The 25,206-nt window shown below is 41.8% G+C and overlaps 1 protein-coding gene across 2 annotated transcripts in view; it reads right to left on the bottom strand.

Moving 5' to 3' along the window:
• FRMD3 (FERM domain containing 3) overlaps positions 1 to 25,206 on the bottom strand; it is a 300,454-nt gene that overhangs the window by 48,278 nt on the left and 226,970 nt on the right. For both annotated transcript variants that reach the window (XM_077474871.1, XM_077474872.1), the window contains 5 exons: positions 20,541 to 20,638; positions 12,283 to 12,406; positions 6,490 to 6,577; positions 2,809 to 2,897; positions 1,053 to 1,116 (listed from right to left, as the gene is read on the bottom strand). In XM_077474871.1, the coding sequence (XP_077330997.1) occupies positions 1,053 to 1,116; positions 2,809 to 2,897; positions 6,490 to 6,577; positions 12,283 to 12,406; positions 20,541 to 20,638 (463 nt within the window). The remainder of the gene's footprint in view (positions 1 to 1,052; positions 1,117 to 2,808; positions 2,898 to 6,489; positions 6,578 to 12,282; positions 12,407 to 20,540; positions 20,639 to 25,206) is intronic.

Genomic DNA, 25,206 nt, shown 5'->3' with positions numbered 1-25,206 from the left:
ACTCTTACCATAGTCCCTATTGTAAACAAAGTAGGAACCCTCTACCCAGGTGAAAAAGCCCACTTACTATAGTCCCTAACCTAAACAATGCAGAGACCCTCTACCTAGGTGAAAAACCCACTTATCATAGTCTCTAACCTAAATAAAGCAGGAACCCTCTACCCAGGTGAAAAGAAAACACTTACCATAGTCCCTAACCTAAACAAAGCAGGAACCCTCTATCTGGGTGAAAAAACCCACTTACCACAGTCCCTAGCCTAAACAAAGCAGGAACCCTCTACCCAGGTGAAAAAAAAAACACTTACCATAGTCCCTAACCTAAACAAAGCAGGAACCCTCTACCCAGGTGCTTACTTGGCTTTTGCTGACAGCAGCAGCCTCATCTAATTTTTACAGCCTTGAACCTAGAAGTACAGCCCTATTCAAGCTTTTAAGGAGTTACTGAACAGGCAGAGTGAGCTGGGTTTCTTTAATGTCGTGTACTAGGTCCGACGGGATCAGTCCGTCAGACGATCTGATCGTGTGTGGGCTAATCCGATCATTTTTCATTATAAAAATCAGACGGATCTAGAAATAGAACGTTTAAAATCTGTCCGACTTACTCAATTCCTATTGGGAAAACTGTTTGTCTGTATGCTGGTCTGACGGACCAAATACGACACAAGGGAAGCTATTGGCTACTGGCTATTTAACTTCCTTTTTCAGTCCCGTCTTACGTCATCACGTTCAAAACGAACAGACTTTTGAACGGACTTAGTCCGTTCGTGTGTGGCCAAGCCCGTTCCTTCGGAAGTCCGTCAGAACTCCACTGAAAAGTCCGGGGAGAAGACCGTCGGACCTAGTCTGCCGGAAAGTCCAGTCGTGTGTACGCAGCATAAGGTGAAGGGTTTATTCTAGTGGGTAAATTATCTGTCTGTTTGTACAGTTACACTGCTATAAAGCTGCAACTTGCCTTTATCTATGTTGTTTTGAAAGGGTTTGTTTTAAAGACAGTTTACATCAGTATAAGAAGAGAGATTGTTGGTGTGCATGATAAACCACATTTTTCCTACCTCCTTCTGCATTACAACAACATAAAATGTCTTCCCATCAAATCTCATTTTGCAGACGTCTGGCCTAGAAAAGGAAAGATATTAGTGTAAGGCACAAATAACCTTCAAGTCTATCTGCAAAAAAACTGACATATTTAGTGTGTGTATTTTTTTTTATTATTAATGTAGTTTTGTATTCAAAGTAATTAAATACATGTGAATAATAGTACCACAATCTGTGTACTAGCTTTCTCCACATCAGTATACAGTCTGGAAGAAGGAGGGGTATAACTGTAAGCCAATTAGGCTTAACTGAATTTTATAGTACTGTGATTCTAACAAATGGAGCTAGAAGCTGGCCATACATTGATCAAATTTCAGCTGCTCCAGCCAACTTCCGATCAGTGTGTGGGCTTCCCCATTGGACAAAAGTCGACTGTTTATTCGACTTCTGCCAAAGTGAAATGTTGAAAATGTTTCCGTCAATTGGATCGCAACCTCTTCTTTGAATCCACCCCCCCCCCCCCCCCCAACACACACACACACACATAAAAAAAAGTATATATAGACCTTTTCTCCTAGGCTCTTGTGGTTGGTCTGCTGACCTCATAGGTCCTCTCCGGGATTGGCTTTTTATGCTGTACTTAACAGTGCTCATGTAGCTACACGTGAGCAATGTGCACAGTGCTATAATTCTCTAAACTCAATCCAGGGGGCAAGCCCATGACAAATGATGCCCAAAGGAAGTGGTGCTGAGCATCCTTCAACCCAAATATCTGAGGACATATAGTAATGTAAAAGAAGGACTGTGGGTATAACTTCAAACTGAAGGTGGGTATTGTGGCAAAAGCTGCTTTTTCATTTTTATCCTTGAATGTTTGTTTTTTATTTGGGCTGTAATTCCAATTTATTCTGTTGGCCTACTCTCACACTTTAAAGCGGTAGTATAGTATTTTTTTTTTACTTTTTACCTACCTACTTTACCTGTAGGTAAAAAGAATATCTCCTAAACCTGTACCTTCCCCACTAACAAGTTTTCCTAACACCAAGAGAAATATATAGACAGGGGAACCTCCCTCTTATTGACAGCCTTAGCTCTGTTCCTACGTGCTGTGTGAAGGGGGGTGTCCATTCCCTCCAATCATCTCTCAGAGCTCTCCTCACAGAGCTCTGCAGAGTGTAACTCCAGCTCTCCGCCCCTTTTTTTCTGACAGCTCAGACAAGCTTATATATTCTAGATTTTGGATGTAGAGACTACAGATAAACATGTACAATTTATATAGGGGGATTTGTTTAGTCTCTGTGTATCACCGAGGCCAGTCACTTTAGTGGGTATATGTAAGGGTTTACAGCCACTTTAACAAGATAGTGTTGGAATGTGAGAAGAAGCCCAATAAACACAGGGGGAACTTAAACATTCTATGGAAGTGTAGTCCCCGAATGACAATGAGGACCTCAAAACTGCAAAACAAGAGCATTACCATAATCACCACCCATCCGAGCATTTACACCACCCATTCATTTACTGTATGTAGCAGTCTGTGTACAAAAGGTAAAAGGACCCCAAGTGCAAGAGGAGGAGGGAGTATTCTCTGGTTTCATATGTCTCATATGATTTTTTTAGATTAAATATTTAATCCATGTGAGGAATTTTTAAACCACAGTGTAAAGAACTAAGCATATCTTCTCTAAAATCATCCCTGTACAGTTCTCTTGTGGCTTACTTTTCAGAAATGCACGTCATTAGGTAATAAGCAGCAACATGAAATGTGATTACCATCTTATTAGATGTATCCTTTTATTTCCCTGGAAAACGACAAACCCCGCGGCGGTGAATCCTAGAAATGTTGTGGTCCCTGTTGAGTCCTTAAAACAACAAAGGTTATACGGGGTTTAACAAGAGCCAGTTTCATAATCAACAAACCTAGTAAACATCAGTACGCTTGCAAACCAAACTTAGGAATTGTATCAATGAGCAAATGCAGTGTAATGTGCCTGCACCACAATATTTTTCTCAAAGCAATGTGCATGTAGGGTCATTTATTTAAACCATAGATCTTTGTGACATAAAATACATGTGTTACCTATATCTATGAAAGCTGCATCTGTGCATACAGTGGCGAAAATAATTATTCGATTGTTTGCTCACTTACAAAGAAATAAAGGGTCTATAATAGTTATCATAAGTGTATTTTAAATGATAGAGAAAGAATATTAAAAAAAACACATCATACAAATGATATAAATTGAATTGCAGTTCAGTGAGTAAAATAAATTTGATCCCCGACCAACCAACAATAATTCTGGCTCCCACAGACTGGCTACAGTATGTGCTCATGTGGTACACAGATTAGTCCTGTCAATTTAAGAAGGTGCTCCTAATGACAACTCATTATGTGTATAAAAGACACCTGTCCACAGAATCTCTTTCTTCCAATCAAACCTCACCATCATGGACAAGACCAAAGAGCTGTCAAAGGATGTCAGGGACAAGATAAGATTGTAGACCTGCACAAGGCTGGAATGGGCTACAAGACCATCAGCAAGAAGCCTGGTTAGAAGTAGACAACTGTTGGAGTGAATATTCGCAAATGGAAGAAATACAAAATAACCATCAATCACCCTCAGTCTGGAGCTCCATGCAAGATTTCAACTCATGGGGTAAAGATGATCATGAGAAAAGTGAGGGATCAGACCAGAACTACATGGGAGGAGCTTGTGAATGATCTCAAGGCACTTGGGACCACAGTCAACAAACAAACCATTGGTAATCAATACGCCGCTGTGGATTGAAATCCTGCAGTGCCCAGAAGGTCCCCCTCCTCAAGAAGGCACATGTACAATCGTGTCTGAAGTTTGCCAATGAACATCTAAATGATTCAGAGGAGGGTTGGGAGAAAGTTATGTGGTCAGATGAGACCAAAAATAAGCTCTATGGCAATAACTCGACTGGCCGTATTTGGAGGAAGAAAAATGCTGACTATGACACTAATAACACCATCCCTTCAATCAAGCACTGAGGTGAAAACATAATGCTTTGGGGCTGTTTCTCTTCTAAAGGTACAGGCTGACTTGTAAAATCTTGGCTGAGAACCTTTTTCCCTCAGGCAGAACACTGAAGCTGGGTTGTAGATGGGTCTTCCAGCATAACAATGACCCAAAACATACCGCCAAGGCAACAAAGGAGTGGCTCCAGAAGAAGCACATTAAGGTCATAGAGACCCAGAGGACCCAGACCTTAATCCTATAAAAAAATATATGGAGGGAGCTGAAACTTTGAGTTGTCAAGCGACAGCCAAGAAGATATGTAAAGAAGAGTGGACCAAAAGCCTTCCTGAGATGTGTGCAAACCTGGTAATCACCTACAAGAAATGTCTTACCTCTGTGCTTGCCAACAGGGGTTTTTCCACCAAGTACTAAGTCATGATTTGCTTGGGGATCAAATACATATTTTACTCAGTGAACTGTAACTCAATTTTTAACTTTTGTATTGTGTTTTTTTTCTAGATTTTTGGTTGATATGCTGTCTCTATCATTTAAAATACACCTATGATAAAAATGATAGACCCTTTATTTCTTTGTGGACAAACTTACAAAATCTGCAGGTGATCAAATAATTATTTTGACCACTGACAATAGTGCAAGGGACAATAATTCTCATTCATCATTGTCAACGGCAAGAACTGTTTGTACTGCCCAGTAGCAACCAATCACACTTAAACATGATGATAGAGTAAGAACATTTTAGAAAAGGTTGGTTGCTGTAGGGCAATACGGACATGGAAGGTTTTACCCCCTTCATGGCCAGGTCATTTTTTGCCATTAAGCACTGCGCTACTTTAACTGACAATTAAGCAGTCAGGCAACACTGTACGCATGTTTTTCACACAAAAATAGAGCTTTATTTTGGTGGTATTTGATCACCACTGGGTTTTTTATTTTTAGCGATATAAACGAAAAATTATGGAAAATGTTGAAAAAAATAATATTTTTAATCTCTGTTATAGAAGATATCCAATAACATTTAAAAAAAAAATTCTCCATGAATTTAGGCCAAAATGTATTCTGCTACATGTCTTTGGTAAAAAAAAAAAAATCCCATTAAGTGCATATTATCTGGTTTGCATGAAAGTTATAGCGTCTGGTATAGTTACTGGAATTTTTTTTTTCTTTTTTTTTTATACTAGCAATGGCAGTGATAAGCGACTTATAGCGGGACTGTGATAGTATGGCAGGCAATCTGACACTAGCTGATGCTGGCTGGGGGGTACACTAACTGACACTAATACAGTGATCAATGCTATAAACTGTCACTCTATTAATGACACTGGCTGGGAAGGGGTTAACATCTTGGGCGCTTAAGGGGTTAAATATACATCTAACAATGTGTAATGTGTGTGTTATGTGGTGCTTTCACTACTGGATCTTGCTGTTTTCATTCCCCTGCTTTGCAGAACCCCAGATACTATTTGGAGCTCTGTGGTTTTTACATCACAGAGCTCTCTTCTCTGAATGACAAAGCTGATCAGTGGGTGCTAGGGGTCAAGCATTGCCATGCACCCGCTGATCAGCTTGTGCTGTGACTAATGGCAGTACAGCCAATGTGCACATGTGCGGGCGTCCCCTACCCAGAAGGGCTGGATCATGTATCAGGTATGTGATCCTGCACAGTGATGCTGCTTTGCCGACGTACTTCTAGGCCCTTGTACACACGATCGGAGATTCCGACGGAATGTGTCCGATCGGAGCGTTTTGTCGGATATTCCGACTGTGTGTGGTCTACATCGGACTGTTTCCGTCGGAATATCCGTCGGACCAAATTTTCCAACTTGCCGGAAATATTTTCCGACAAAATGCTCCGATCGGACATACTCTGATCATGTGTAGAGAATTCCGATCGGACAAAGTGCCACGCATGCTCAGATCAAATTCCTACATCAAAGCTATTGGCTACTAGCCTGAACGTAGTCCCGTCGTAACGAAATAACGCCATCACGTTCCGAACGGTCGGATTTTCCAACAACTTTGTCCGACCGTGTGTATGCAACAGTTTCGGACATGATCCGTCGGACAAAATCCGATGGATTTGGTTGTCAGAATCTCCGACCGTGTGTACAAGGGCTTAGTGAGGCAGTTGGCAAGCAGTTAATTGAAAGAACTCATTGATACATAAAGCTGAAAGTAACAAGAGATAAAATGATCCAAAAACTCAACACACACACACACATATTACATTTTGGTGTGTCAACCAACAAACCACTTAACTTCCTTGTAGGACATAGTGTAGTAAATGGCATAGAACACATCTTATTAGCTACACAGAGATAGCTCTAACACTTCAAGTGCACATGTTTATCTATTCAAAATCTATTACTCCATCAGTCACACCGTTTAAGTGTGAAATTGCTGATCAGATAGTAGCAGTATAAAGACAGTGGACTGGAAACAGCTGTGGTACCTTGCATGGATGAGGGTCGACGCCATACGTTTCCAGGGAATGTGCTTTCAACAGCAAATTAAATTCTGCAACAGCTGGGTTTTGACCTCTGAAATGGCAAAAGAGGAAGAAGAAGAGGTCATTAATGTTTTACATGGTAAGCAAAACATGCCCTGAGATAGCGCACTTCATCTTCCCACTCCAAAGGAAACAGCAATAACATTCACAAAATGTGCTGACATGTATGTAAGGTCTTATGTTATAATTTTTTTATAAGAGACATGTAATACATTTTTCTACAAGAATAAGCTGTTTTTAAAACTCTGCTGACACTTCTGATTCTTTGTATTAAACAATGTTAATAAGCATATTATTCCCCAAGATATTGCTGAGAAAGCTGCATGCATTTAATTGATTGAAGTGCTACAAAGAAACTGCCCTTAGGAGATGTACCCCCTACTACTAGCTATATGTGGCACTATCCCCGTAGGGCTAGCAGATGACAGGGTTCCCCACTGTTGCACACAACAACTTCAGCTTTCATCCAAACACAGGGAACAGTCCTTGAGCTTTGTTTTTATGTTTTATTTGGGGGTAATAACTTGGATGAGGACAGGAATTATGGGATGCCCAACTTGACAGTAACAAAACCAGGAACAACTTCCTCCCTATATACACAGCCTCCTGTATGGTTAAATTATAATTATTATTTTTTAACTATTTATTTATTTAATTTTTACACTGTCACTTGAATTTTTTGTTCTTTTATCACTTTTATTGCTGTCACAGGGAATGTAAACATGCCTTGTGACATCAATAGGCATGTGACAGGTACTCTTTATGGAGAGACCCCAGATTCCTCCTCTGCCCTTAAAAGCATTTGATCACATTAAGATTGGTGTGATCAAATGCTTTTCATTTTTAAAAATGGCGCAGTTTACATCCAGGTTAACAGGGAAGTGATGTAAGGTTATTGCTTCCGGTTCCCTATATCATAGAGATGAACAAAGTGGTTCCAGTCTTTGTTCGCCTCTATGATCGGTTGGTAGAAGTGCCGGCTGGTGGAATGGGACTCCCGATGGGACAAGACAGCCCTATGAAGCCATGGATTGTGGACATCCCCTCCTGCTACTTGAAAAAGCAGTCCAGTGACTAGTTAACCGATAGGATTGCTTTTATAAGACAGCCAACAGTCAGCTCTAAAAAAAAAAAATGACACTTGAAGCAACATACCAGAATGTTGCTGGTCGTCAAGTGGTTAAATGCCATTTAATATACAACTAAAGCCTTCAGTATTACAGGCTATTGAAGTACCAAATCTACTTACTATGTGATGCAAAAATACCATAAAGTAAACTTCACCTCCCCTAGGGCCTCTTTTACATATGAGGCTAGGGGTCAGTAAAGTCTGCAAAAAAACTGGAGGGGGCTGTTCACATGCTTTACATCACGGCTGCAGTTAATTTAATGCGGCTATTTAAGTCAATGGGGCCAGGTCAAATGTTTTGGTCATAGTTGTGGAGTAGTGGTCCCATTCTAAATTGCCATTTGCTCCTTCTGACCTGCCATTGACACAAGCCTTTAAGCCCCTTGCAAAGCCATTTTCTTAATAGTACCCATACTTGTCTATCACTGTACTCCCTAACCGCACCTGCAGCAGTAGAGGCGTGCCTACTCAGAGTTAGATTTGCTTTGTATGAAATGTATTGGAAAAAAAAAAAACCAACACATAGGGCATTTTTCAAGTTTCATTAAGGCTTCACAGAAGCATCAAAAACACATAAAAAATGCATGTTAAAGCAGTAGGCTCTTTAATGTGTGTTACTAATCAACAAGTGTAAACAAGCCCTTAGGGAAATACCCCCGAGTCCCTGTTTCGGAGACAGTGATCATTGAGATAAGCAGTAAAGTGAAATTTCCCAAGCAAGACACAGTCATCAGTTACAATCTTTGAAATGTTAGGTCTTCCCCCACCTACAAAAAAAATTGGCTTTAGTTTACCTTTAATTAAGTGTACATCGTGTGCTTTAAAATAGGGCTCATTCACACTAGAACACAGTGTGGGAGACCCTAGTTCCGTGCGCAATTCCCGCACTGAGTTCAAAACGCACTCGGTGTGAGATCTGCTGTGGGTGTCAATATATTCTTAACGACACCCCAAACGCAGATCATAAATGCACTGCAGTATATTGCATTTTGGTGCAGTGTGTCTACTGCATGCACTACTTTTAGTGCGATTCAGGGTGTTTTTAGCCCATTCAAATAAATGCAGTGAGTTGCACAGGAATCGCACAGGAATGTGGACCATTTTCATGTGCAATTCAGGTGTGAATTGGCCCTAATTTTGTACTACACAACGCAGAAAACACTTTGAAGGTGATTGGTGGTACTGGAAGGGGAGTCATACAGCACAGTCTTGAGTGAGAACACTACCAGTGAACCTAATGTATGGTTTGCTCGCTTGAGTTTGGCTGCACTGGATTGTAGAAAATTCAGATTAGGGTAAACTGAGTGGACTTTGGCCTAGTTGGATTGCTTGATGGTTGCCAATGATAGCTCATCCATTGTTCTTGAACCCATTACGGTTTAACTCCAGGCAAATAGCTAATTACATATATGAGAGCAGTTTAACTGGGAAGGGATTTGTCTTTATGTCCATGCAGTCCTCATATTTACACAGCTTTGCCACATGGGACAGCCCTGCTAACAGAGGAGGGTACCTAAACTTTCTCTATTGCAGTTTAACTTGTACTTACAGGTTCATTTCCCAACCCCCACCTTGTGACTACAAGATGACAGAAGACAAGCTAATCTCTCTCTCACTCTGCTCTCTCCTCGTATCAATATGGCTCCTCACATTGCAGAACGTTTTGATGGCTCCTTGTGCGGTTTCTCCTTCCCCCTCTCTAAGTTCAGCTGTCTGTGGCAGATACTAGGTCAACTTCATTTACTTACACTGCTTGCATTTAAAAAGTAAATTTTATCATGCATTAAAGTGGTTCTAATGGCAGAAGGTTTTATATTTTAATGCATTCTATACATTAAGATAAAAAAACCTTCTGTGTGCAGCAGATCACCCCCCCCCCCCCCCGACCTGAGCCCCATCTCGATCCAGTGATGTTGCACGAGCGACTTGGCTGTCTAGGACCCTCCCTCCTAATTGGCTGAGACACAGCGGGTGCCATTGGCTTGCTGTCAATCAAAATCAGTGAGCCAATGAGGAGATAGAGAGGGGCTGGGGCACACCCTGTCTGAATGGACACACAGAGCAGCGGCTTGGCTCGGATACCCCCATAGCAAGCTGCTTGCTGTGGGGGCACCCGGAAGGAGGAAGGGGCCAAGCGAGCTGGCAAGAGACCCCAGAAGAGGAGGATCCCTGCTGCTCTGTGCAAATCCACTGCACAGAGCAGGTAAGTAGAACATGTTTGTTATAAAAAAAAAAAAAAGACTTTATTATCACTTTGATTATTACAGAGCTGCATTAATATGTGAACAAGAATAGAGGGGAAACCTTCCACATCTTCCTGTGACAACTTTATAGGAGGGGATTTTCCTCATAGCCTCACACTTCCTGTTGAGTCTACAGGAGAGGAAGTGAAGAAAAATCTCCCCATGAAATACAGATGGCAAAAAAAAAAAATACTGACAGTAGTTTTCCCCTATTCCATCTAAGTGTAAAAAAAGGTTTTAGCTTCAGCATCCATAATACTGTTATCTAGCATTACTGTCCTTGTTACACACCGGACAATTTTCATGTTTTGTTACTGTTATGATTTGCAGAGAGAAAATAATTTTTAGAATGTAATATGCCTATTAGCCTTTATTGAAAGGAAGCAAGCTCCAGTCTTTATATCTCTTTAGCTGTCACTTTACACAATGATGTCCATTACACACAGTGACAGTGTCTAATAAATCCCATTTGTTATTTCTCACTCATCTTGTCTAGTTGTATGTGATTGATGATGTACAGTGCAGTGAGGTGACATGCCAAAGCATTTATCTTCAAACTTCCTATTGTCTACAGGAATTTAAAGAACAACTCTAAAAAAACAAACACTGGTAAATGATAGTCTCACAAAAAGTACAGAGAACTTCACCATGGAGATAAAAGTAATAGATGGTGCATGGACGTTTGTAACCCTCTATGCTACAGGTCACATTAGCTGCAGCTGTTTGTGTGTTGCCAGAAACTCAGCAGAAATAGCGATCCTGGACGCATGCTGCGTTCAGGGTAGGTCGAAGGCTCTATTAGTACTTACCCACTCAGATGACACTTATTTTTCCCTGCAATACAAAAATAATATATCCAAAGTTCCCACAACCCCCAACTTGTTGCTGCTCCAAAAAGAGATTTTATATTAAAGCTTATCGTTAGTCAAAATGTAAAATCATATATTCATTTCCACATTGTATTTTAATTATTTCTAACCGTCTCCTATTAATCAGAATAATCTTATATAACCAGAGCCAATGGCTCCCGTTGCTATCAATCTGCCCAATATCGTGCACATCACCAGATGGGATTGGGCTCATGTAAGAAAAAAAGGGGAGCCTGAGGGCAGCTGCGGCACAGGTTTTTTTTATCTTAATGCATAGGAGTGAAAAACCTTAAAGAAGTCCAGCCTAAGCTCGTTTGGTTGGGCTTCTTCTATGGGTCACAGGAGTGCAACTTGGTTTGCACTCCTGTGACCCGTTTTCAGCAGATCGCGGTCTGAATTCCACTCTCTGCTGACGTCACTAAGTTCAGTCTAGGCACCGCATCATCCTGACTTAGGAAGTCTGAATCCACCAGGTGCCTGGACTGATGGCAGTCTCAGCCACTTAGTGAGCTACTAAGACGGCCGCTCCCCGCCCCTCCAAAGCTCAGCGCTCCAATGAGCAGTGAGGAGCAGAGCAGGAGAGCTGCCAATTGACAGTCAGCAGCTCTCCGCTCGGGGAGGTGAGAGAACTGGGCCATTGTCGATTTTTGGTGTCTCGTTTCTCAGTGAAGAGGCGGTGGGGGACAGATGCAGCATTCACATAGGTAAGTTTGTCCATACTTCTCTTTAAAGGCTTTAGAATCACTTTAAAGTTTGTAAATTTACTTTGTGAAGATGCCCACACATTTACTTCTCTGAACTCTCTGACACGTATTCACTATACCCTGTGAGCAGGCACTGCTGTGTCACACATTTCACAGAGCCGGCCTTCTGAACTACAGAGGTGCTAAGATGGGGAGTTTCAGGAGGCGGCGTCAGTACATAAAGAGCTGATGGGGGGGGGGGTCTCTTCCCTCCAATCAGCTCTGAGAGCTCTCCTCGCCTCTGCAGAGTTTAACTTCAGCTCTCTGTCCCATTTTTTCTGAACTCTCAGACAAGCCTATAAATTCAGGACTTTGAAAGGATGTAGAGAAGTGAAGACTGCAAATAGGCAGACACAACTTATGTAGAAGGATGTGTTTCATCTCTGCGTATCACCTGGGTATAGTCCCCTCACTGGGTATATGCAAGGGTTTACAACCACTTTAAGGATAGAACAGAGTAGCAGAAGTGAAACTCTTTCTGCTGCAGGTGGAAGGCTAAAACTCCCTGGTGGAAAGGTCACACCTAGGACCTCTGTGTGGGATTCCTGATGCCTAAGCCTATGTGTACAGAGACTTTAAAAAGACTGAAAATGTAAGAATGGAGAGGAAACTAGTGCAATACAAATATCAATTATGAGCAGAAGATTGCTTTAAAAGAGCACACATGAGTATTAAATATGCAAACTGAATATAATGGAATTGGCTAAATTTAAGCTCGAACAATTGTTGACACTCAGTAATTTATAACATACCTAAGTTCACTTTTATGGATCTCAACAATTTTCCTTTCCAGCTTTTGTGACTGCTTAGGGAATATCTTAAAGTCACAGATGTAATTATCAGGATGTTCGTCAGGATCATAATCACCGATCTCAGCTGTAAAGGTAACAATCAGTTATTACAAGGCTTATGGAAAGATTGTAATCATTTCTTACATGATTCTATTTCTGACACAGGTTATAATATTAATTACTGCAGGCAGTAGATGACATAGGCTAGAAAGTGCTTGGATCTGGACATATCACTGGACTAGAACCACAGGCGATACAGTTCACCTTCTATATTTCCTTATCCCCTAAATACACAATAGAATTGTTAACCAAACCAGCTGAAAGTCAACCGTTTGGCACACTAAGCATAATGGCTGGTATCCCCATTGTGAGAGGGTTGCAAACAATGTTCCCTGCTACATTATATGCAGCCTGTCCGCAACATCGGAGGTGGTATGTTTCGAAAGGAGACTAAAAATATCGAACCTACCTCTCAAAACAGGAGCATTGTGAGAAGTTTGTGTGTCAGTACTTGTTACAATGTTGCAATACTTTGAAGCAATACTAACTTAACCAATCAAATCATGGATCAAACCAAGGAAACTGGAGTGTGGGAATCTCTGAGACTCTTTGCAAGTTACCACCCTATGAGTTAAATTCATTCTGCAGCTGGAAACCACAGAGATCAAGATATGCTTCCCCATATTTATCCCTTGCGTTTTGTAATGGAACAGCCCTATAGATTTTATTAATCTTTTTTTACTTTTTGTAATACCTTGGTATATGAAGGAATATTCTTTATATTTCAATATAAAGACATAGATACTTAAAGGAGACTATCACACACTTGAACAGTAGGTTTCCTCTCATACTAGCTACAATTTGCTCCAGGCTGCTCGTTACGCTTATCCAGATCAGATCATAAAACCCAACACTCCATTTCCCTTATCTACCTCATCTCCAGTATAAATTATTCTAGTTGCCTACAAAAACTTTAAAAAGCCATTAAAGATATAAAAGTGCCTGCAGTGTATAATAGATCGAAAACTACGTAGGATTGTAAAGAGAGATACAGTCAGTAAAATAAGTATTGAACTTGTCACCATTTTTCTAAGTAAATATATTTCTAAAGGTGTTATTGACAACAATTAAAAACATGAAGGATGGGAGGTGCAAAAAAAAAAAAAGCATGGAAAGCCATGACACCAGCTGAAATCTATTAGTAATTAGAAAGCAATCCTGCCCCTTATCAATGCAATCTAATATCAGCTGGTTCAGTCACAACTCATGGCCTATAAAGAGGTGTCTCATCACACAAGAAACATCTCTTGATGGGTAAAAGCAAGTAGCTCTCTCAAGACCTTTGCAACCTCATTGTTGCAAAACATACTAATGCCATTGGTTAGAGAAGGATTTCTAAACTTCTGAATGTTCCACTGAGCACTGTTGGGGCCATAATCCAGAAGTAGAAGGAACATAATTTCACTATAAACCGGCCACAACCAGGTGCTCCTCGCAAGCATTCTGACAGAGTGAAAGTAATTATCAGAAGAGTTGGCCAAGAGCCAAGGACCACTTGTGGAGAGCTTCAGAAAGACCCAGAATTATTAGGTACAATTGTTTTAAAGAAAACAATAAGTAATGCATTCAACCGCCATGGCCTGTATGCACATTTACCTCGCAAGACTCCATTGCTGAAGTAAAAGCATGGTGTAGCTTGTTTAAAGTTTGCTGCACAACATTTAGAGAGGCATGTGAAATACTGAGAGAATATAATATGGTCATATGGGGCCAAAATCAAACTCTTTGGATGCCATAATACACACAATGTTTGGAGGTCAAATGTCACTGCAAAACACCCCAAAAACATCATACCACACCGACAGTGAAATTTGGAGGTGGGAATGTTATGGTGTGGGGCTGTTTTTCAGCATACGGTACTGGCAAACTTCATATCATTGAAAGAAGGATGAATGGAAAAATGTACCAAGACATTGTTGATAACAATCTGCTGCTATCCACCTGGATGATGAAGATGAAATGAGGGTGGACAATTCAGCAAAACAATGATCCCAAACTCAAAGACAGGAAGCTCTTAATTGGTTTAAAAGAAAGAAAATAAAGCAGCTAGAATGGCCCAGCCAAGATCAATGGTCTTTGGAACCTACTCTTATCTTTAACCACCTGTTTAAGGTCACCACGTACAATGGGTTTATAGCATGCGGTTATGCTATGCTACTCAATCTCTTCCTCCAGGACTCGCCTATCAAGGTGGCATCTCAATGGGAGCAAGATGTTCGGGCTTTTGAGGAAGAGCAATGGGAGGAAGCCCTGCAGGCTGTTCCCCAGTGCTCATTGAATGTGGCTGAGCACCTGTCACAGTTATATATAATCTTGAGAGTACATTATACACCGGCTAGATTGGCCCGCATGGGAGTGAGATCAGATTCCACCTGTACTAGATGCTGTAGGAATTATGGGGATTTGATACACCTTTTATGGAGATGTCTAAAGCTACATTTTTATTGGAAGAAGTTTATTGATACTCTTAATAGGGTCTTCCAGGTCCAGATTCCAGAGGACTCTAAACATTGCTTACTAGGTATTCTAAACATTCTCCCAGTAAAGGACATTCCTAGACAGGCTATTGCTAGGGCTCTCTTTCAGGCCAGTAAAATGATTCAGAGGCACTGGAAATCTACAGAACCTCCCACAATGCAAGAATGGATTACTCAAATGGGTGAGACCATCTGAATAGAGAAGCTTATCTATCAACACAGGGGCAAAAAAGGGAAATTTGACAAATTGTGGACCGCCTGGCTAGATGTACCGGGTTTAGCCCTGGTGGACCTGGCTTTGGACCAAATATTCTAGCAAATTACAAAATACCTACAAAGCAATTTAAAGATCCCATAATGATGATTGTACGGCAGTACCTTATGATGTCTAGTAATGCTTTATTTCAATGTAAATCTAAGAGGCATATCACTATGTGAAATGTGGTGTACAATGCATTGACTCCTTGTACGTTAATATCTGCAGTCCTTACGTACTTATTTTGCTCTAGAACATGTATGTTTTATTTCTTATGCTCAATAAAAACTTTTTTTTGGAGAAAAAAAAAAAGAATGGCCCAGCCAATCCTAGCCTAGAATGACTTGCATCCAATAGAAAAATATAGAAAGAACTAAATATCTGAGTTCATAGAAGGGGCCCACTGAATCTTCACTATACAGGAGGCATCTTGAAGCTGTCATTACCAACAAAGAATACAAAGTATAAAATACATTTCAGTTATTGTGTTCAATACTTTTTCCCTGTGTTATTCCATTTTATTACACATAACCTAATTTCTGAACTTATTTCTTTTGGTTTCTTTCTATGTATGGATTGCATGGGTTGTTATCGACATGTGGTGATAAATTCATGTCAAAAGCACCTTTAGAAATATATTTACCTAGAAAGTTGGTGATGTGTTGAATACTTATTTTACCTGCTTTATTTTTAATTCACCCATTACTTCCATCCCATCAGTGTCACACATTCAACTGCCATTTCTAAAGCCCCATACACACTATCAGATTTTCTGCTGATTTTTTCCTTCAGATTTACCAAACCATATAATATGAAGTCAAACCTTAGGAGTTTCAATTTGTATGCAATCAGGCAGGCCTTTGCACTACATGGTTTTGGTAAATCTGAAGATTAAAATCAGCAGAAAATATGATAGTGTGTATGAGGTTTCAGCCTCCTTTAGCATACTACAAAGAAAAAAAAACAAGTCCAGTACTTTGAGACAACTTTTTAATACTATATATACTCAAGTATAAACCGAGTTTTTCAGCCCATTTTTTAGGCTGAAACCCCCACCCTTGGCTTATACTTGAGTGAAGTTCACCTGAATAAAAAAATGTCTGAAATGGAAGCGAAAAAAAGAGGCGGGCTGTCCGAATGGGTGAAGCTCATGAATCGGCCCGGTGCCCCTGTGAATTTCCCCTCCCTCCCATGCTGTGTCCCTGTGTGCAGCCGTTCCACGATGCCCAGCCTCCTAGACTTCCTCTTGTGATTGACGGCACAGTGATCCAGTGCTAGGAATCATTGTGCCGTGTGTCATAGGAGGCGAGACATCGTTACCGCGGCTGCACAGCGATTCCGTTCTGACACTGGCGATCCGATCTGACACAGCAGGACATCTCATTACCAGGAACAGGTAGGCTGGCAGGCTGTATTCTTTTAATTGGCACTGGCAGGCTGTATTCTTTGAATGGGCACTGGCAGGCTGTTTCTTTTAATAGGCACTGGCACTCTGTATTCTTTTAATGGGCACTGGCACGCTGTATTCTTTTAATGGGCACTGGCACGCTGTATTCTTTTAATGGGCACTGGCACGCTGTATTCTTTTAATGGGCACTGGCAGGCTGTATTTTTTTAATGGGCACTGGCAGGCTGTATTTTTTTAATGGGCACTGGCAGACTGTATTCTTTTAATGGGTACTGGCAGGCTGTATTCTTTTAATGGGCATTGGCACGCTGTATTCTTTTAATGGGCACTGGTAGGCTGTATTTTTTTATAATGGACACTGGCAGGCTGTATTTTTTTTAACGGGTACTGGCAGGTTGTACTGTTTTAATGGGCACTGATAGGGTGTATGTGATGGGCACTGAAAGGCTGTATTTGATGGGCACTGGCAGGCTGTATTTTAATGGGCACTGATAGGCTGTATATGATGGGAACTGGCAGCCTGCATTTCATGGGCACTGGTAGAATGTACTGGTTGCTCTATGCAAACAGTCATGTCATCACATACTGTAATATCATCAGCCTGCATTAGGCCTCAAACTATACAAGTCTTTTTTTTATCCTGTTAGAAATGGATCTCAATACTTCTAATTCTGGACCAAAATAAAAACGCAGTGAAGACAGCGCTTTGTATGAGAACGACAGCAGTGATGGTGATGACTGCTAACTCAGTGATGATGACATTGTCTATGCTGATAACCTCACACCAGCCAATGCAGAAGCTCTGTTTGGACATACAGATGATGAGGAGGAATCCAGTTTTGAAGGATTTTATCTCTTGTGTTTCAGCTTGGTTGCTGATTGAGCTAAGGTTTGTACTTTTAAAGTTTAGGCCTCAAACTATACAAGTCTTTTTTTTTATCCTGTTACAAATGGTTCCCAATACTTCTAATCCTGGACCAAAAGAAAAACGCAGGTCATACGAAGCTGGTTTCAAACTTAAGGTTGTGTCAAGAGCAGAAGAAAGCAATAACAGTATTGCAAGTGGGGAATTTTGTGTTGATGAAAAACAAGTGAGGGAGTGGCGGAAAATGAAAGCTGACTTGGAAAAGATTCCAAAGGCAAAAAAAGCTAGACGTGCTTTAACCACTTGGGTACCGCGCTATTGCAAAATGACGGCAACAGCGCGGACCCACATTTCCGGGACTACGTCTATTGACGTCGTCCCGGATACGAGCGGCCTGCGCGCCCCCTGAGGGGCGCGCGCGGCGCGCTCTGTGATCGGCGAGTCCGTGAGACTCGCCTGATCACTGATCCGTGTAAGGGGTCGATCCCGACCCCTTATCACGTGATCAGCTGTCAGCCAATGACAGCTGATCATGTGATAAAACGGAGCCGGTAATCGGCTAGTATTCCTCCTCGCGCTGACAGCGCGAGGAGAAAAAAAAAAAGCCGATCGCCGGCGGCCGTGTTCGGGACATCAGTCCCGATCACGGCCAGCAATTTAAGCGGACACCTGCCCCCTGCCAGTGCCCACCTGCCACCCGCAGTGCCATCCTGAAATAAAGTAAGTGCCCCCCTGTCAGTGCCACCCAGCAGTGCCCATAGTGCCCACAGTGCCACCCAGCAGTGCCCACAGTGCCACCCAGCAGTGCCCACAGTGCCACCCACAGTGCCACCCAGCAGTGCCACCCACAGTGCCACCCAAAATCTGCCTCAAAGGTGCTGCACCCCAGTGCCGCCCATCAGTGCCCAGCAGTGCCGCCCATCAGTGCCCAGCAGTGCCGCCCATCAGTGCCCAGCAGTGCCACCTATCAGAGCCACCTATCAGTGCCACCTATCAGTGCCCATCAGTCCCATCTATCTGTGGTACCTATCAGTGCCCATCCGTGCCACCCATCCGTGTCACTTATCGGTGCCACCCATCCGTGCCATCTTATCTGTGCCCATCTTTGCCCATCAGTGCCGCCTTATCTGTGCCCATCGGTGCCGCCTTATCTGTGCCTATTAGTGCCGCCTTAACTATGCCTATCAGTGCCCACCAGTGCAGCCTATCAGTGCCCACCAATGCAGCCCATCAGTGCCCACCAATGCAGCCCATCAGTGCCCACCAATGCAGCCCATCAGTGCCCACCAATGCAGCCCATCAGTGCCGCCTAATCAGCGCACTTCAATGAAGGAGAAAAATGACCCGTTTGCAAAATTTTATAACAAACTATTAAAACATGATTTTTTTTTTTTTTTTTTTGCATCTTTTTTTGTTTGTTTAGCAAAAAATAAAACTCCGAGCTGTAACTAAATACCACCAAAAGAAAGCTCTATTTGTGGGAAAAAAATGATAAAAATTTCATTTGGGTACAGTGTTGTATGACCGCGCAATTGTCATTCAAAGTGCATCAGCGCTGAAAGCTGAAAATTGGTCTGGGACTGAGGGGGGTTTAAGTGCCCAGTAAGCAAGTGGTTAACGACTTCATATGGGGCTCTAGAGACTGAATTGCATAAATTGGTTATGGAGTGACGTCAAAATGGTTACTGCGTAACATGCATGAGAATTTGCTTATGTGCCCTTTAAATGGCTAAAGATGACAAATGAAAAGCACCAGGCATTGAAAATTTTGGTGCGTCAGCAGGTTGCTGTACCCGCTTCATGAATAGGTTTGCCTTATGTTTGCGGCAAAGAACAAAGATTTCACAGAAGTTGCCAAAAGACCTTGATGAAAAAGTGATTTCATTCATCATAAAACAAAGAAGGATCCATAACTATGACCTGAGAGATATTGGAAATATGGATGAAACACCTATGACCTTTGATCTTCCAAGCAACAGAACTGTAGCAAGTTTGCGAGACAAAACTATTTTTCTCAGAACCACAAGAAATGAAAAAAGAAAACATTTCATAGTTGTTCTGTCATGTTTGGATAATGGAATTCAGCTGCAGGCTGTCATTTTTAAAAGAAAGACCTTGCCTAAAAAGGTCAAATTCCCACCACGAGTTACAGTGCGCGCATGTCACATACCTAGTGGTGAGCCTGGAATGCAGAAGGAGACCTCTCTTGTGTCCCCGACTCACGGCCCCTGATGGTGTTGATAGGAGGCACGGGAGTCAAAGGTAGCACGAGTGCCTGGCAGGATCAACAGCCGGAGGATGGATCAGGCTGACTTCAGGAACTGTAGCTGGACAAGCAGGCCCCAGTGGCAGCAGACAGGAACCAGTAGACAGCAGGAGACCAACAGGAACAGGTGGATCACTCAGGGGCAGGCACGCAGAAGAGTCGGGGGTCAGAGGCAGGCAGAAGGCAGGGAAGGTCACAGGTCAGGCCGGGTCAATACACAAACAGATCAGATTCAGGTAATAGTCTCAGGAACGCTGTAGATCAAGCAGCAAGATCTGAAGGGAGAACTGGGTTTAAATAGCCCGCCTGGCGCCGGTAACCGTGTGCGCGCGCGCACGCGAAAGCGCGCACCAGTGCGGACACGCCCAGGCACCCGCAAGCGCGCACAGACAGGTGACGGACCACTGTCCCCAGCCAGCCTTTCCTGACAGCACACATATTAAAGGCTGGATGGATGAAGACATAACAAAAAAATGGCTGTAAGGAATTTGGAACGGTCGACCAGAAGCAGCCTTAAAGAAAAAAACATCATTGCTAGTTTGGGATATGTTCAGAGCCCACACATCTGATCACATAAAACAATTGTCAAAGTCTTCTCAAGTTACTTTGGCCGTTATTCCAGGTGGGCTTACATCTGTATTGCAGTATCTATTTTTATTTTAGAAATTTACCGGTAGCTGCTGCATTTCCCACCCTAGGCTTATACTCGAGTCAATATGTTTTTCCAGTTTTTTTGTGGCAAAATTAGGTGCCTCAGCTTATATTCGGGTCGGCCTATACTCGAGTATATACGGTACATGCAATTGAATGTTATCTAATGTACCAAGTTATAAACTGGAAGGCAATATCATGAAGCATAATAACATTACACAAGAGATTGTACTTACCTTGAACTATACAAGCACCCAGGAAAGCAGCATCAGCAAAGGAGCATAAAAGGCGTCCATGGAAAATATCCCTCTTAATTTGTAGGTACAGAAGATACCTATAAGTCAAGCAAAACAAATATTTTTATCATTTTTGATTGTATGCATTATATTAAAAAATACTGTCTTCCTATATTTGGTTCTGGTACTTATTAAAGGAACTTGTCATGATAGGTATGTGGGGTATGCCATTTCTGACCATCTGAAAATGCTGGATGCCTGTCTGGAAGTTATATTAGTAGATTATCAAACAAACATGTGTATAACAAGTCTGATTAGTACAAAATTGTGTTTTTTATTTAACATTCAATTTTGGAATGAATGGATTTTTTGGAGAAAAAAAAGTCACAATCACTGTTAGAAAGTACTTAATTTGAGATTAGAGAAAAAAAATCCATCCTGCTTCTTCAAATTTTCTCATTACTGGAGTCGAAAACAACTATCTGCTGTTCTGAAAACAAAAGTTCCTAATGAAATCCATTTACCAACCATATTTTCACCTTGTCCCAAGTTTTACCCAACAAATCTAACTTAATAATCTCATTTGGAATAAGCAGAGTTTCTACATTTTCTGTCTGTGCCTAATAGCCCTCAGTGGGCTCAAGTGGGGCTGAAACATGTGCATCAGCTGTACTGTCAATGATCTTTTAAACCTGTTTTCATGGCAAACAAGGAGCCCCTGACATTCAACTTAGACACATGGTCGAGGTCCAAATGGGACTGCATAGTGTGATTTTTCAACCCTCTCTACTGGAGAGTGTTTTATTCCAACTCATCCAATCAACTACAAGAATGTATGATGCTCTTATGCAGTGTAAACCATCCAGGTTTACCAGCCTTAGGGACCAGTGTGATAGGTATATTCCCAACATATTTATACACAGCTGGCAGGAATTTCCGGGCTCATACTTCAGCACAGTCCTGTCTGCAGGAGATACGTTTATACATCAAAGTACTTCACCCCTACTCATCTGTTTATAATGGGTAAAAGAAACACACCTATATGTCATGAATTGCTGAAGATATTTGACAAATATAAACCCTTCTACTCACATATCACTGATTTTACATTGCAGAATTTTGTCATACCCAGTGTATGGGGATGCATGTTGTCCACAATTATGCAATTTAGGTTTCTTTGGCAATCGGGAACTTATTACTTCTATTTCTATAATTTTTTTTCTTTTCTTAGGTTTACTTCTCTTTTATGCCTAGAAAGCAATTCGTGCTAAATTGGACATCCACTGAGCTGTAGACATTAATGTCTGGACATGACTAGTTATTGTTTTGCCCCTTTATAGGATATCTTAATAGGCCCAAGGATGTCCTATTAACCTTGAGAAAATCTGGGGAGAATGTGTTAATTGTATTAAGTTTGTGGATCAGTGAAGCCCCCAATCCCTGTTAAATTGTGGGTGCCAGCATCCTCTGTATCCATAGAATCAAAAACTCTCAATAAAATGGGACTTTCATTTTGGCAAGCACCAATAATAATCATTATGATAATTAGATAAATGTGCTGGATTTTAATGAAACTTATTGCTGAAAATGACAATCTTATCCTACTGCATAGTACAGCTGGACATACACTGAGTGAATTTCAGATGGTTCTACGTGAACCATCCATCGTTTGATCAGTGGCTAGCTCAGTTGGCACCACTCTGTCCAGTCCCTGTGGGAGGGCAAAACGTTGACGCTGTTTCCGGGAATACTGACGTCAGTTCCGGACGTTTGGAACGCGCGCTACCAACGATGGGTTCATTCGATCTGTTCCATGCTTAATGCTTGTCTAAACCCTCTTTTTTGTAAGTACCCATCTTTTGTTTAAATAAATCAATTTCTTGATGGTACCAAACTATTAGTTCCTTTTTTACTGATGGGTACGTGTCTATCTGGCTCAAACTCTTCATTGAGGAACCACATATCTGCTGAACTGGCTTTCCACACACCATCCTAAATACATCCATACCAAGCCTTAACTGACCCTTCAGAATGAAAAGCTGGGGGTCATTTGGATCTGGTGAGTGGGGACTCTTAAGTGGGTGTTGTGCACCTGAAGTTTTCATTCATTCACTTTGGATTGGAGCACCTTCAGTTATTTGTTTTGGACTTTATGTTGGTTCATCTTATATATTTTTCACATATATATTTTTTTTTATTTAGTATGTTTGCGAGCGCTGTATTTATATGTTTTATGGTTTTCAAGTGATTAGCACTTTGTGTATAGCAGCTGCAATTTTTTCACGTCACTGATTCCATTTTTTTGTCACACCATCATTTTGTATATTTAGTTTATATATTTTTCAAGTGATAATTATCTCTTTACTTAAATAGAATGATACACGCAATCATTTTAACGAGCTTTGCACTGATACCGATACCGGTGCCAAAGCTTGTAATCGTTCAAATGCGTTGATACTAATACCGATACCTTCAAGTCCGCAGTCTGACCAGGGTAATATGTGCAGGGCCAGTTTTAGTATGATTTGTAATGAGAGTCCGGTGCGGTTTCGTTCAGTGGTTCAGGTGCGAATTTGTAAAGTGTGTGACACTGGAAAACTTACCTGAACCGGACTGAAAATCATACTTTAAAATCACACTGCGGCTGGCCCGCACATATGTGAACTGGCTCTATAGAAAACTGGTTTGGTTCACATGTGATGGGAATCAGATGCGGTTCGAAATGCATCCAATTTGCATATATGTGAACCAGGGCTATAAATTGGTAATTGGTATGGGTGAATACTTGAGAAAAAGTATCGGTATTCGTACTCGGTCTTAAAAAACTGGTATCGGTGCATCCCTAATTTTACCCAATTTTCCAAACAATGGAGAGATTCATCTAAGCTCTGAGACTCGCGCAGTTCATCTCAGGAAGCACAAGGGCACAATTTAGACTAGAAACATGTCCGTGTGTATAAGAAGGATTGGGAGTCTAAACCCGTAAGGCCGCGTACACACGCGGGGACTGTTCGCTCAACTTTGTCCGTCAAACAGTTTCAGCGGACAGTCCGCTCAAAATTAGCATGGACGGACTTGCCCACACACGACGAACGAACAGTCCGCTGAAACCGTGCGCGATGACGTGAACGGCACGTACGACGGGACTAGAAAACGACATCCTATACACTGCAATGCAACCTTCGGCGTGTAAATTCTTTCTGAGCATGCGCGAGACTTAGTTTGACGAACAAGCCTACACACGGGCGGACTGTCCGCTCAAACCAAGTTTCAGCGGACAGTTTTTCGGAATTTCCGAAAAACTTTGTTCGTCAGACTGTCCGCTGAAACTGTCCGCTGAAAGCCCACACATGAGCGGACTGTCCGCCGAAACACTGTTCAGCGGACAAAGTTGAGCGAACAGTCCCCGCGTGTGTACGCGGCCTAAGACACATAAATCTGCACCTTAACGCCACTGTGAAAGAAGCAGTAATATTTCAAGATAACATTGTATGTAGAGAAACATGCCATGCCATAGGGGGACTTTTCCGCTGAATAGGTGTTTGGCTGTCATTCTGATCCTCTCACTGCTTTCCTAATCGCTAATCTGGAATTAACGAGTCTTTAGATTAAGGCTTTGAGCTTCAATTGCTTATTTTTTGATGCAATGAGGTTGATTTACAATAGGCAAATAGACTGTGTGCTTTGCAAAGGGCAGTGGGATTCTGCAAGTGCAGTTGCTGCAGAGCTTAATAAATGTGCAAAAACTCTGCTGACTGCCATCATTCAATCATGTGCAAGCAAAAATTGTTTATGATTTTTTAATTTCCTTGCACATGATTGGGTAATCCTTGTAAGTGAAGCTTTACCTCATTTACTAAGCTTTGGAGCAACCGCACTCGCAGAGTGCAACTGCACTTTGCAAAGTGCACAGTCTACCCCTATGACTCGGAGTGTTGGAGCCAGAGGTAGCAATGCAACAACCATTTCCAAAAGGTCAGTATGGCCATCCTCCCTAGTTCTTGAGATTTTATTTAAATGAGAGGACGACAGTCCATTCATCCAAGATACAAAAAAAGAACACGTGACCTTGGTTTTGAAAGCATTGTACGTTTGACAGCTGTGCTAACCAGATACAGTAGTTCTGTTGACCTATAGGTAAGAGCATTCTTATAGGAGGAAGAACCCAAATAAAACACATTTCATACCAAGAAATGTACAATTGTTTTTTATTTTTTTGTTTAACTGCTTCACTGTTTCATTGCCTCACTACGATATACGTCGGCAGAAGGGCTCGTACAGGCAGAATCACATACCTGTACGTTGCCCTTTAAGAGGCGGCCAGCAGGCGTGCAGCAAGCTCCATGAGTTGGGTCGCAGGTCCTGCGGACTCAATCGCCACGGGGATACCCGCAATTGCCTCACAGGGAGGAAGAATGGGGAGATGCTAATGTAAACAAGCATCTCCCCGTTCTGCCTAGTGACAGTGTCACTGATCTCTGCTCCCTGTGATCGGAGCAGAGATCAGTGACGTGTCATATACAGCCATGCCCCCCAGTTAGAAACACGCTCCTAGGACACACTTAACCCCCACACTGCCACCTAGTGGTTAACCCCTTCACTGTCAGTGTCATTTACACAGGAATGAGTGCATTTGTATAGCACTGATTGCTGTATAAATGACAAT

This window comes from Lithobates pipiens, unplaced genomic scaffold (genome assembly GCF_037356315.1).
Source record: "Lithobates pipiens isolate NorthernLeopardFrog02 unplaced genomic scaffold, aLitPip1_a1.2 Scaffold_13, whole genome shotgun sequence".
Taxonomy (NCBI): domain Eukaryota; kingdom Metazoa; phylum Chordata; class Amphibia; order Anura; family Ranidae; genus Lithobates; species Lithobates pipiens.
Note: the sequence above shows the minus strand (reverse complement) of the source record. Positions and strands in the feature narration are given on the sequence as shown.